Source organism: Podarcis muralis, chromosome 9 (assembly GCF_964188315.1).
Source record: "Podarcis muralis chromosome 9, rPodMur119.hap1.1, whole genome shotgun sequence".
NCBI lineage: Eukaryota > Metazoa > Chordata > Lepidosauria > Squamata > Lacertidae > Podarcis > Podarcis muralis.
This window is the reverse complement of record NC_135663.1, coordinates 2,041,780-2,055,630: the sequence shown is the minus strand read 5'-3', so window position 1 is coordinate 2,055,630 and position 13,851 is coordinate 2,041,780. Positions and strand designations below refer to the sequence as shown.

The following is a 13,851-nucleotide window of genomic DNA, read 5'->3' as shown; positions in this document are numbered from 1 at the left end:
TAGTAGAATGGCTACTAAACCACCTTTGCTTGATATTGCAGCCTGCGTGGAAAGATCGGAGACTTCAGGTAGTAAAGGGGACTTGTTCAGCTCAAGCTTGTTCACCGTGCCATGGCTTCAGAAGGAAGATGCAAGACCTCCGACGCAGAATCTTCCAGCGGAGATATCTGCAGGTGAGAATCTGGCACCTACCTTCACAGTGGTGGGGCTGGCTGGCTTGGAGCTGGGTTTCACCACGGGGCTCCTGTTGTGGGGTTGAAGGGGTTACGCAAATTTGGCCATTGCCACAGCCAGTTTAGGGGGAGGTACCAAAGGATGGGACAGAGCTGACTGAAGAGACGTTACTGGTGCAGCCAGGAGATGTGCGAGGAGAACTTTGTGTAGCCGCCCAGACCGACAGTCAATTGGGTGCAGTCAGGTAAGAAGGTGGACGCAGTTATGAAAGGTATCTCATACGGGGAGGCCTCAAGTTGGCCTGGATATCCTTGATTGCCTGCCACCAATGAGCAAATATGAAAAGGGGAGTTTGTGGATGTGTTTCTCCTTTCTTGATTTATTTGTTATTTTTATTAAACGTATTCGTCACTTTGTTAACAAAATAACTAAAAGCATATTGCAATACTTTTAAGCAAGCTAGCAAGCAAACAAACAAACGAACACACACAGAGAGAGACATTTTAAATATCTATATTTATTTATTGGTGGTCTCCATATTTAGGGAAGCAGAACAAATGAATAAAATCAAAGGGAATGTGAATGAGAAGATACAAAAAGATGTATAGAAATTTATTTATTAAATTTGTATGCCACCCTTCCTTCAAAGATCAAGGGCAGCTCAAAACATAAGAAATACAAAATGAGAATGCAAAATAGAAAAATGAGTCAACCTGGCCAACAGGATTTTTGGCACCTGCTGGAGTGACGTTGGAGAAACGGCCCAGTAAAGGAAGAGTCCTGATGAAGTACATGGGCATAATATTGAGGGCTTATAATGAATTTGTGTCTGGAGTATGGTGAGCCGTTTAGGATGCAGGTTGGCCTTGGTGGTAGTTTTGATATGGGATAGCACAGTGTTCGAAGCTCCCATTGTTCTAGGCGCATTTTGTGACAGGGAATTTCATTAGCGCGAGCAGTTTCTGAGCTCTGGGTTCAATACTTCGCCTAAGATTTCAGATTAAGTGCAAGTAGATAAATGGGTACTTTCATGCCAGTGCAAGTAGATAAATGGGTACTGCTGTGGCAGGAATGTAAATGGCGTTTCCGTGCACCCTAGATTATGTCACACCAGAAGCGGTTTAGTCCTGCTGGCCACATGACCTGGAAAACTGTCTGTGGATAAATAGTGGCTCCCGCAACGTGAACGCGAGATGAGCGCCGTAACCCCATAATCACCTTTGAGTGGACTTAACTGTCCAGGGGTTCTTTACCTTTTTTTACTTTACCTTTAGGTGGGTTGCTAGCTGGTTGACTGACTGAACCCAAAGAGTGCCCGTTAATGGTTCCTTATCATCCTGGAAAAAAGTGACAAGTGGGGTGCCACAGGGTTCTGTCCTGGGTCGTTTGTTGTTCAACGTCTTTATGTATGACTTGGATGATGGAATTATGGGGATGCTCATCGAATTGGCAGATGACACCAACCCTGGAGGGGGAGCTAATGCTGCAGAAGGCACAATTGGGATTCAAGATGACCTTAACAGATTGGAGAACTGCGTCCAAACTAACAAAATGAGTTTTGATACGGGCAACTGTCAGGTTCTGCACTTAGGCAGGAATAACCAACTTTACAAATATAAGACAGGAAATACTTGGCTTGCCAGTAAGACATGTGAAAAGGATCTAGGGGTCTTGGTGGTCCACAAGCTTAGCATAATTCAACAGAGTGCTGCAGCAGCAAAACTAGCTAATGCTATTCTAGGCTGCATCAAGAGAAGTCTAGTGTCCAGATACAGGGAATTAATAGTCATCTATTCTGCCTTGTTCAGACCATACCTGGAATACTGTGTCCTGTTCTGGGCACCCCTGTTTAAGAAACATGATTGATAATCTTGAAAGTGTTCAGAGAAGGGTGACCAAGATGATCAAAGGTCTAGAAGCCTTATGAGGAATGGTTGAAGAAACTGGGTATTTTTAGCTTGGAAAAGAGGAGGCTGAGAGGAGATACAATACCCTTCTCTACATACCTAAAGGGCTGCCACATGGAAGATGTAGCCAGCTTATTTCCCCCTCTCTGCAGGGTAGGGCCTGAACCAGTGGCTTCAAGTTAGAAGAAAGATTCTGACTCAACATCAGGAAGAACTTTCTGACAGGGCGAGCTGCTCAACAGTGGAACGGTCTCCTTTGGGAGGTTGTAGACTCTCCTTCCTCGGAGGTTTTTAATCAGAGGTTGGATGGCCATCTGTCATGGATGCTTAGCTGAAATTCCTGCATTGCAGGGTTGGACTAGTTGGCTCTTGGGGTCCCTTCCAACTCTACTATTATATGATTCCATCAGTTTTCAATGTTCAGATTAGGATAGGGGTGGTAACATATATGACCTATAGCTGTTGAGCAACTTGGGGAGTAGAACTTGCATATTAGGCGACAGGACTACTAGTTGGAACGTTAATAATAATAATAATTTTTTATTTATACCCCGCCCTCCCCGGCCAAGGACGGGCTCAGGGCGGCTTACAAGCAATAGTAAAAACAAGTTGAATCATTACAACTTAAAAACAAAATTAAAATACAACATTAAAATATTGAAACATTAAAATATTAAAATGTAGCCTCATCACAGGAGGAGAAGGAAAATAAAAAAGAAAGAGAGGGAGGGAGGGAATCAAATTGGCTCCAAGCCAAAGGCCAGGTGGAACAACTGTGTCTTACAGGCCCTGCGGAAAGAAATCAAATCATGCAGGGCCCTGGTCTCACGAGGCAGAGTGTTCCAGCAGGCCGGAGCCAGAGTTGAAAAGGCCCTGGCTTTGGTTGAGGCTAATCTAACTTCCTTAGGGCCCGGGACCACTAGGGTGTTGCTATTTGTGGACCTTGAGGCTCTCCGTGGGGCATACCGGGAGAGGCGGTCCCGTGGGTACGAGAGTCCTAGGCCGTGAAGAGCTTTAAAGGTCAAAAGCAGCACCTTAAATCTGACCCTGTACTCCACCGGGAGCCAGTGCAGCTTGAAAAGCACTGGGTGAATATGCTCCCATGGCAGAGACCCCGTGAGGAGCCTCGCTGCAGCATTCTGCATCCGCTGGAGTTTCTGGGACAGCTTCAAGGGCAGCCCCGCATAGAGCGAATTACAGTAGTCAAGCCTGGAGATGACCGTCGCATGGATCACTGTGGCCAGGTCGGGGCGGGAAAGGTAAGGGACTAACGGCTTGATGCGGCGAAGGTGGAAAAATGTTGCCTTGGCTGTTGCTGTAACCTTGCGACTCCTTGGAAAGGGAGGTGTCAAGGATTACACTCAAACTCTTAACGGAAGGCAATGGCACTAATTGGACCCCCGCCAGAGAAGGGAGTTGGTCCCTCATCCCCATGCCATCCCGACCCAGCCATAGGACCTCTGTCTTCGAAGGATTTAGTTTCAATTGGCTCCCATGAAACCATCCAGCCACAGCTTCCAAGCATCTGGTCAGTGTGTTCGGGGCCGAGTCGGTGTGGCCATCCATCAGCAGGTAGAGCTGAGTGTCATCAGCATATTGGTGACAGCCCAGCCCAAAGCTCTGGACAATCTGGGCAAGGGGGCGCATAAAGATGTTAAAAAGCATCGGGGAGAGGATTGCACCCTGCGGTACTCTACACACCAAGGAGTGGCGCGACGACATTTCCCTCCCTAGTGCCACCCTCAGTCCCCGACCAGAGATAAAAGAGCATAGCCAGTTATGGGCTATGCCCTGTATCCCCAAGTCTGCGAGGTGGTGGTCCAGAAGATCATGATCGACCATGTCAAAGGCTGCTGACAAATCTAAAAGGATCAGCAGTCCTGACCCGCCTCGATCCAGTTGTCTACGGAGATCATCTGTGAGGGCAACCAGAGCCGTCTCGGTCCCAAAACCAGGACGGAAATCGGACTGAAATGGATCTAAAGCCGATGTTTCCTCCAGAAACCTACCAAGCTGTTCAGCAACCGCTCTCTCAATTACCTTACCCAGATATGGAAGATTTGAAACTGGGCGGTAATTGGATAGGTCTAAAGGATCTAGTGAAGTTTTCTTTAAGAGTGGACACACCACTGCTTCCTTCAGTTCCCCTGGGAATATCCCCGTGTCAAGAGACAAGTTGATGATTTCAACCAGGGGGTCCGCGTGACATCTGGACACTCCCTAATCAGCCAAGATGGGCACGGATCAAGGAGGCAGGTGGTGGGCCTACCAGCTTGGAGGAATCTATCCATATCAGCAGGGAGTATCTGATCGAAATGGTCCAACACTGGACCTGAAATCAGTCGAGGGGCCTCCAGTTCAGTCACTGTATCTAAATTGGCAGGGAGGTCACGGCGGAGCAACAGGACTTTCTCTGCAAAAAAGCTTGTGAATGTCTCACAGCTGTGGGTCGAATTTGTCCTTAAATTTGGTTGTCCTCCTTAGGACGTTATTGACCTAATTATTCTAAAAAGTTGTGCCGGGTGAGAGCTAGCGGATGCAATGGAAGCTGCAAAGTAAGATTTCTTAGCAGCTTTCATAGCCATAGGCTTTCATAAGCGTCCTATAAGATGTTCTTGAGGCTCCGTCACGAGTCTGTCGCCATACTCGCTCTAGCCGTCAAGATCCCGCTTCATTTTCCGGAGCTCCTCAGTAAACCAAGGGGCCCGGTTTCGACGGGGTCACAGAGGGCTCTTAGGTGTGATCTCATCAATGGCTGCCAAGAGCCAGTTGTTCCAGTCCTCTACAAGGTCATCTAACGAGTCGCCAAGAGGAGCAGGGTCCCGCAAGGCTTGTCGGAATCTATCAGGATCCATCAGTTTTTGCGGGCGAGCCCAAATAGGCTCGCCACCCGAGCAGGGGAGGAGCGGGAAGTCAATCATGGCTTTCAGTGGCATTGTTTCTCTTATTATTTTCTAGTAATAGGTTTGTTTTGTGGTTTTTATAAGGAAATCTGTTTTTAAGGGGATAGGTTCAGGGAGTGAGTCCTAGCCAATGGGATGGCTTGGGCAGGTTCTACGGGGGGAGGGGGGATTTATTGGGACACACGATTTCCGTGATCATGGGCAGGAGGAGGAGTTACGCTAGGACCAGACCATGTCATTACCGATGGGGCAGGTTTACTCGTTGTTTGGAGACTATCCCTGCCTCTGGGTCTGGTCCTGACCAGAAGGTTACAGGTATCAACAAGGGTGTCCCACATGACCTTCAGGTGCTGCTGTGCAATGCCAGGTCAGTGATCCAGAAGACCACTGCCGTCCATGACTTGATCATGGATGGAGAACTTGAACTGGAATGTGTAACAGAGACTTGGTTGGACGAGGCATATGAGCGTGTTCTTGCTGGTGTTTGTCTGCCAGGCTTCCCTTATGCACAGCAACCCAGGTCCTGTGGGGGGGGGGTGCAGTGATTTTTAGGAAGTCCTTTGTTTTCATTGGGCATCCTTATTAGGAAGACCCACTTCTCTAAAGTTGGGCAATAGGGGCAGCACAGGCAGTACAGGATTGCTATTGGTGTACCAACCTCCCCGCTGCACCAAGGATTCCCTGCTCACACTGCTTCAGGTCACGTCGGATGTTTTTCTGGAGCCACCCATCTTGGTCCTGGGTGAGTTTAACATCCATGCCAACATGAACTTACTTGGGAATTTGTGGAAAGCATGGCCTTCATGGGGCTGTACCTGAATAAGTTTGGTCCAACTCATAGTGGCGGACATGCCTTGGACCTGGTGTTCACCTCTATGGATGTGGGTGATCTGACACTAAAAGTGAAACAAAAGAAGTGCTATGTCGGATCACTTCCTGTTGCAACTAGACTTCTCCGCTACCATCCCCTGCATAGGGAAGTGGGACTGATTAGAATGGTCCGTCACAGCCACTTAATGGATCTAGATAGTTTCCAGAGAGTGGTAGGGGATGTTTTATCCCATGTCGCATGCCTAGTCATGTCGCATGGGAACAATTTCAGTCTGTTACATCTGAGGATGTGGAGAGGCTGCTTGGACAAGTGAAACTGACCACCTGTCTCCTTGATCCTTGCCCATCCTGGCTCATAAAGAGTGCTGGGAAGGGTTGGGCGATGAGCTGTGTGGGGTGGTGAATGCTTCCCTCCGTGTGTGAATCTTCCCATACCCACTTAAAGAAGCAGTTATTAAATCTCTTCTTAAAAAATCTTTGAGCCCAGCCATCATGGCCAACTATCGCCCAGTCTCAAATCTTCCATTCTTGGGCAAGGTGATTGAGCAGGTGGTTGCTGAACAACTCCAGGCACGCCTGGAAGATGCGGACCATTTGGATCCCTTCCAGTTGGGATTCAGGCCTCATCATAGGACTAAAACTGCCTTGGTCGCACTGGTTGATGATCTCCGGCGGGCTAGGGACAAAGGTGAGAGCTGTTTCCTAGTTCTGCTGGATCTCTCAGCAGCCTTTGACACCATCGACCATGACATCCTTCTGGACCGTCTAGACGGGCTGGGGGCACTGTCATACAGTGGTTCCTCTCCTTCCTCCTTGGCCATGTCCAGAAAGTGATGTTGAGGGATGAATGTTCGGATCCCTGGGTGCTCACTTGGGTGCCTCAGGGTTCTGTCCTCTCCCCGATGCTTTTCAATATCTATTTGAAGCTGCTGGGAGAGATCATCAGGGGGTTTGGGCTGGGTGTTCATCAGTATGCCGATGATACCCAGCTCTACCTCTCCTTCAAATCGGAACCACTGAAACCAGTGAAAGTCCTGTGTTGAGAGGGTTGGAGGATGAATAGTGGCTAATGCTGAATCCTGACAAGACAGAAGTATTGTTTTGGGGGGACAGGGTGGGCAGTTGTGGGAGACTCCCTGGTCCTGAATGGGATAACTCTGCCCCTCAGATATGAGGTGCACAGCCTGGGTGTCATTTTGGACTCACAGCTGTCCATGGAGGTGCAGATCAATTCTGTGTCCAGGGTGGCTGTCTACTAGCTCCATGTGAGATCCTCTCTGCCTGTGCCCTGTCTCAAAAGAGTGGTGCATGCTCTGGTTATCTCCCGCTTGGACTACTGCAATGCGCTCTACATGGGGCTACCTTTGAGGGTGACTCAGAAACTACAACTAATCCAGAATGCGGCAGCTAGACTGGTGACTGGGAGCAGCCGCCAAGACCATATAACACCGGTCCTGAAAGACTCACATTGGCTCCCAATACACTTCAAAGCACAAAGTGTGGGTGCTGAACTTTAAAGCCCTAAACAACCTCAGCCCAGTATACCTGAAGGAGCGTCTCCAGCGCCAAGGCCCTTCTGGCAGTTCCCTCACTGCGAGAAGTGAGGTTACAGGGAACCAGGCAGGGGCCTTCTCAATAGTGGTGCCTGCTCTGTGGAAAACCCTCCTACCAGATGTCGAGGAGATAAACAACAATATGTTTTTTAGAAGACATTTGAAGGCAGTTCTGTATAGGGAAGCTTTTAAAGTTTGTTGGTTTACTGTGTTTTTATGTGTGCTGGAAGCCTTCCAGAATGGCTAGGGAACCTAGTCAGATGCACAGGGTATGAATAACAAATTATTGTTACTATTACATGAAATGGGGAGGCTTTGTCACTGCCACTCCTGTGCATTCTGAGATTGCACATCTGTGATGTGACTATCAGGTTCCAAAACAAAAAAATATTCCTTCCAGTAGCACCTTAAAGACCAACTAAGTTAGTTCTTGGTATGAGCTTTCGTGTACACGAAAGCTCATACCAAGAACTAACTTAGTTGGTCTTTAAGGTGCTACTGGAAGGAATATTTTTTTGTTTTGACTATGGCAGACCAACACGGCTACCTATCTGTATCAGGTTCCAGCGAGAGATCCCAAGAGGTCTGTGAGATCTCCCTGGAATCCGGAAGCCACAGCCGCTTTTCGTTGCTTTTCTGGTGGAGCACTCCTTTGCCACAGGAGAAGTAAGGAAACGCTGGGGCTATGGCGAGATCTTGCGAGTGTTCAGTAGGAGCAGGTGGGGTGCCTTTGCGGGATTCCAGCGCCTGAGGAGGCTGCCTCAGTCCGCTTCATGTGTGGTCCAGCCCTGCCTGTGATTTCTCAGTCTGGTGTTCTTGGAGGTTGGGGTTCTACTGAGGACGCGGTTCAATTCTGACCGAAGAGTTTGATGGTGCGGTTAAGCCCACGCTTGGAGGCTGATCTCTGAGCAATGATTGTCTTCGAGGAATATGCAGAGCATAGGGGCAACTCTCCAGGGATCTTCATGCCTCGTGTGCATGGCCATCTTCTTACGAAGTTTCAGTTCTGGACAGAAACTAAGAAAACACTTGAGCAGCTGGTGCTGGGTGTGTTGGAGGTACTCTGGGCCTGTTCATTTAGGATTACGGTGGCCCCAACTGCAGTACACCTGGAGACACCTTTGAGAGGCATACAAAACATAAACAGGTCATGTTTAGCATCTTACCAAGCACCGATAGGCATCTGAAAAGCCGGGGGAAAGAAAACTGTCCGGAGTTGCAATTTACTGATGATATTTTTTGTTGACAGATGGCTGGGATGGAGGCCAGCGTGTCCAAGTCCTCATCGCAGGCCACCGTACAGTTCTTCAGGCCAGACGTAGAGCGATACATTCCAGTCTGGGAACTGACTTGGGTCTGAGCCACATGGCCTTTGTTCAGTGGTTGGGCAGGAAGAGTTGCAGGTGGAGTCATCTGTTGCACACAATCTTCCAGGACAGGGTGGTCTGGCAGAAGCTGGACATTGTGGTTCTGCACTTGGACGACTATGAAATGAGGTTTATGAACAGTGAGGATATAGTTTCTCAAGTGGTAGCGGATTTGGAGGCATTTAGGCAAACGTGGCCGGGGATCCTTATCCTGTGGTCCAACATCTTGCCCAGGAGTGCCTCATGCACTAAACCGTTCATGAAGCGATTGTGCCAAAAGCGGCAATATATTAATAGAGAAGTGAGAAAGGTGCTGTTTGCAACGGGGGGTGGAAAGATATCTCACCCCCAAATTAATCCCACTAGGAACGAACTTTACCAAAAGAATGGGATTTCCTTGTCTCCTGCTGGGAACGATGTTTTCCTCTCTAACCTCCACAGAGAAATAAAAGCACATATTCGGCAGCGGTGGGGGAACATGGACTAAGCCGAGCTTTATCCTCCTGCGAAAGGGGAGAAGTTGACAAAACCGCGAGTACCCCAAATCACTTTTCAGGTTGCTAAGCGGCTCCAGGGGGACCTGTGGGGCAGGGATCTCTCTTGAGGTTGACCCGTGTCACTTGCCTGGATTTGTGGGGCTCCAAGGATGCATGAGTCAGCCAGAGCTCACCTTAAGGGGTGCGGTGGGGAGAGAGGAGGGCAATTGAGACGACCTTCCTCCCTGCAAGGTAGGCTTAGCCATTCACAACAGGATTTGGAGTCTCAGGAGAGACTTGGACTCCTGCCCACGTGTCTCCTCGTTTCCTGCCTGCCGTTTGTAAGTTACTCTGCTGTAGTTAATAAAGTGACCCTCTTTAAATCCCACACTTTGTGTCTTGCCTCTTTAGTCCTGGCCACCTCATATGGCTGTCTTCAACTGATCCAGTCCCGAGACCTATCTCTGAATAACAACAACTACTACTACTACTACTAGTACTACTACTTTATTTTATTATTTGTATCCCATCCATCTGGCTGGGTTGCCATTCTGGTTGGCTTCCAACAAATATAAAACACAATAAACCATCAGACATTAAAAACTTCCCTATACAGTTCTGCCTTCATGATACCTAACTTTATTTTTTGTTCATACTTAATAGTGCTAACCATATGTATTATTAATCACACAGAGCAATATACATTGTCCTACCTTAGCGTTACTTCTAAATAAGAACCCATGATTTTTATACTTTGCCAAAAGACTGGAAAGCATTTTAAAATCGGCTCTTGATATATTTGGAGATGGCTCTCGGAACTTCTCATTGTCTCCTTTTGTCCAGGCTAAACATGGCCAGCTCCTTCAACTGTTCCTCATATGGCTTGTTTTCCAGACTCTTGATCATCTTGTTTGCCCTCCTCTGCGCATCCTCCAGCTTGTCTATCTATCTGGTGCCCAGAATTGGACACAGTATTCCAGGTGTGGTCCAGCTAAGGCCGAATAAAGTGAGACTAGGACTCCCCTTGATCTGGACCCTGTACTTCTGTTGATGCAGCCTAGAAGAGCGTTATTGCTGAATTTCTTTTAGTTTGCCATTGTTCACTGTCTCGGGCTGCAGGAAATGTTGTTCATGCCCTACATACAGTTTGCATTTTGGTCAGACAAGCAGGCTGAGATCCTGACCTTGCCTCTTAGATGTGAAATCTGCAAAAGGGCAGAGGGCTCTTTTGCTGGAATCCTATAGGTATCTCGTTGGCTACTGTGAGAACAGGATGCTGGACTAGACGGGACACTGGCCTCATCCAGCAGGCTTCTCTTATGCAGCCTTAACAGCATCAACCCAGGGAGCATTTACAACAGGGCAGTTGGCAGCTAAATGGGACATTCTGAGTGTGCCCTGCAATCAGGGGTGGTGTGTCCCATTTCTCTACCTGAGATGAAATGGGGAGGCTTTGCCGCTGCCACACCAAGGACTCGCTTTATGGAATCGCGCGTCTGCACGTTCAATGAGATATCCCCGAGAGGTCTGCGAGATCTCCCTGGAATCTGGAAGCCACAGCCACTTCTTGCATCTCTGTGGGGCACTCCTTTGCCACAGAAGTGAGGAGACACTGGGGCCATGGTGAGATCTTGCGAGTGTTCAGTAGGAGCAAGTGGGATGCCTTTGTGGGATTCCAGTGCCCAAGGAGGCTGCCTCAGTCCACTTCGTGTGTGGTCCAGCCCTGCCTGTGATTTCTCAGTCTGGTGTTCTTGGAGGTTGGGGTTCTATTGAGGACGCGGTCCAATACTGACCGAAGAGCTCGATGGTGCCGTTAAGCCCACGCTTGGAGGCTGATCCCTGAGCAGTGACTGTCCTCAAGGAATATGCAGAGCATAGGGGCAACTCTCCAAGGATCTTCATGCCTCGTGCGCATGGCCATCTTCTTACGAAGTTTCAGTTCTGGACAGAAACTTAGAAAACACTTGAGCAGCTGGTGCTGGGTGTGTTGGAGGTACTCTGGGCCTGTTCATTTAGGATTGTGCCTCAATTTGGAAACACCTCTGCGAGGCCTCTGTACCGTTGGGTTCCTGAAAAGCTGGGGAAAAGAGAACTGTCCGGAGTTGCAATCTACTGACGATGTTTCTTTTTAACAGGAGGCCTGGCTGGAGGCAAGCGTGTCCGAGTCCTCATCGCAGGCCACGGTATTGTTCTTGGCGCCAGTCATAGAGCGAAACACTACAGTCCGGGAGCTGACTTTGGTCTGGGCCCGGTGGCCTCTGTTCAGTGGTTGGGCAAGATAAATTTGAAGTGGAGTCAACTGTTGCCCACAATCTTCCAGGACGGGGTGGTCGGGCAGAAACCGGACATGGTGGTCCTGCACGCAGGTGGCAATGACCTCGGGTTGATGTCGTATAACAAGTTGCTTAAGAAAGTGATAGAGGATTTGGAGGAGATTAGGCAAAGGTGGCCGGGGGTCGTTATCCTGTGGTCCAACATCTTGCCCAGGAGAGCCTGGATTAACATCCCAATCATGAAGCTATTGTGCAAAAAGCGGAAACAGTTTAATAGACAAATGAGAATGGCGCTGTATGCAACGGGGGACGGAACGATATCTCACACCCAAATTAATCCCACTAGGAACGAACTTTACGGAAAGGATGGGATTTCCTTGTCTGCTGCTGGGAACGATATTTTCCTCTCTAATCTCCACACAGAAATAAAAGCACATATTCTGCGGCGGTGGGGGAAGAAGAACTAAGCTGAGCTTTATCCTCCTGCGAAAGGGGAGAAGTTGGCAAAACCGCGAGTACTCCAAATCACTTTTCAGGTTGCTAAGCGGCTCCAGGGGGACCTGTGGGGCAGGAAAGGGATCTCCTTTGAGGTTGACCCGTGTCACTTGCCTGGATTTGTGGGGCTCCAAGGGTGCATGAGTCAGCCAGAGCTCATCTTAAGGGGTGCGGTGGGGGGAGAGGAGGGCAATGGAGACCACCTTCCTCCCTGCAAGGTAGGCTTAGCCATTCACAACAGGATTTGGAGTCTCAGGAGAGACTTGGACTCCTGCCCACATGTCTCCTCGTTTCCTGCCTGCTGTTTGTAAGTTACTCTGCTGTAGTTAATAAAGTGACCCTCTTTAAATCCCACACTTTGTGTCTTGCCTCTTTAGTCCTGGGCTCCTCATATGGCTGTCTTCAACTGATCCAGTCCCGAGACCTATCTCTGAATAACTACTACTACTACTACTACTACTTTATTTTATTATTTGTATCCCATCCATCTGGCTGGGTTGCCATTCCGGGCGGCTTCCAACAAATATAAAAACATAATAAACCATCAAACATTAAAAACTTCCCTATACAGTTCTGCCTTCATGATACCCAACTTTATTTTTTATTCACACTTAATTGTGCTAGCCATACGTATTGTTAATCATACAGAGCAATACACATGGTGCTACCTTACTAGGGAGGAGACCCTGGGGCTCGTAGAGGGTAGCCTGATGAAGGTTCCAGTGGAGTGAGTTGTGACTGAAAACTGCAGATTCCATCCCAGAGATCATTTACGAAAAGTGTGGGAAATAGAATTGCTGCTATCATAACACTGTCATGCAGATCTGCAGTGCGAATGCGTCTGGAATATTGCATACAGTTCTGGTTGTCGCACCTAAGAAAGGATGTTGTAAAGATGGGAAAGGTTCAGAAGAAGGGGAACAAAGGGTGGATGGCATTTGGGGCTTTTCAGTTGAGAGAAAAGGTGAAGAAGAGGCAACATGATAAAAGTTTATGAAATGATGCAGGGCATGAAGAAAGTGGATAGGGAAAGGTTTTTCTCTCTCTTACAGCACTGGAAGTAAGGAAGCTGGATATTGGTAGAATCAGGACAGATAAAAGTAAGTGCCATCTAGTCCAACCCCCTGCAATGCAGGAATATTGGCTAAAGCATCCCTGAGAGATGGCCACCCAACCTCCGATTAAAAACCTCCAAGGAAGGAGCCTACAAGCTCCCAAGGGAGACTGTTCGGCTGTTGAAGCAGCTCTTAAGTTCTTCCTGCTGTTGAGTCTGAATCTCCTTTCTTGTAACTAGAAGCAATGGGTTTGAATCCTACCCCCCTGGAGCAGGAGAAAACAAGCTTGCTCCATCTTCCATGAGAAATTTGAAGATAGCTCTCTTATCTCCTGAAGAAGTGTGCATTCACACGAAAGCTCATACCAATAACATTAGTTGGTTTCTAAGGTGCTACTGGAATGATTTTTAATCTATTTATTTTTTGACTACGGCAGACCAACACGGCTACCTCCCTGTATCTCTCTTATCTCCTCTCAAGTCTCCTCTTTTCCAGGCTAAAGATATGCAGCTCCTTCAAGTGCTCCTCATAAGGTTTGGTTTCCAGACCCTTGAACATCTTGGTTGCCCTCTTCACACCTTCTAAGTTTGTCAGGCGTCGGGGAAATGGCTCCCTCTTCCCCTTTGGCTGTGCATCAGCAGAAAAAAGCAATTAAGAGTCCCATACCAGTTTAAGAGTGTTTAATGATCATAGAGAAATAACACCGCAGCCATTCTTGGAGTGTAGGTGCTCCCTTCACTTGCTGCTGGATCATCACCTTGTCATGGTGAGTGGGCTTGCACATTCCTATGACCCTTGTGAGCGAAATAAATTATTA

At 48.2% G+C, this 13,851-nt stretch overlaps 1 protein-coding gene across 16 annotated transcripts in view; it reads left to right on the top strand.

Moving 5' to 3' along the window:
- The window catches only part of LOC114604421 (uncharacterized), a 52,063-nt gene that overhangs the window by 21,830 nt on the left and 16,382 nt on the right, over nucleotides 1-13,851 (top strand). For 8 of the 16 annotated variants that reach the window (XM_028744512.2, XM_028744500.2, XM_028744495.2 and 5 more), the window contains one exon: nucleotides 42-173. The exons of 2 other annotated variants lie outside the window; for them this stretch is intronic. In XM_028744512.2, coding sequence (XP_028600345.2) covers nucleotides 42-173 — 132 coding nt within the window. Of the gene's footprint in view, nucleotides 1-41; nucleotides 174-8,617; nucleotides 9,600-11,346; nucleotides 12,334-13,514; nucleotides 13,801-13,851 lie in introns of those variants that run through there. 6 more of the 16 variants (XR_013394109.1, XR_003708300.2, XM_028744498.2 and 3 more) reach the window with 6 other exon arrangements.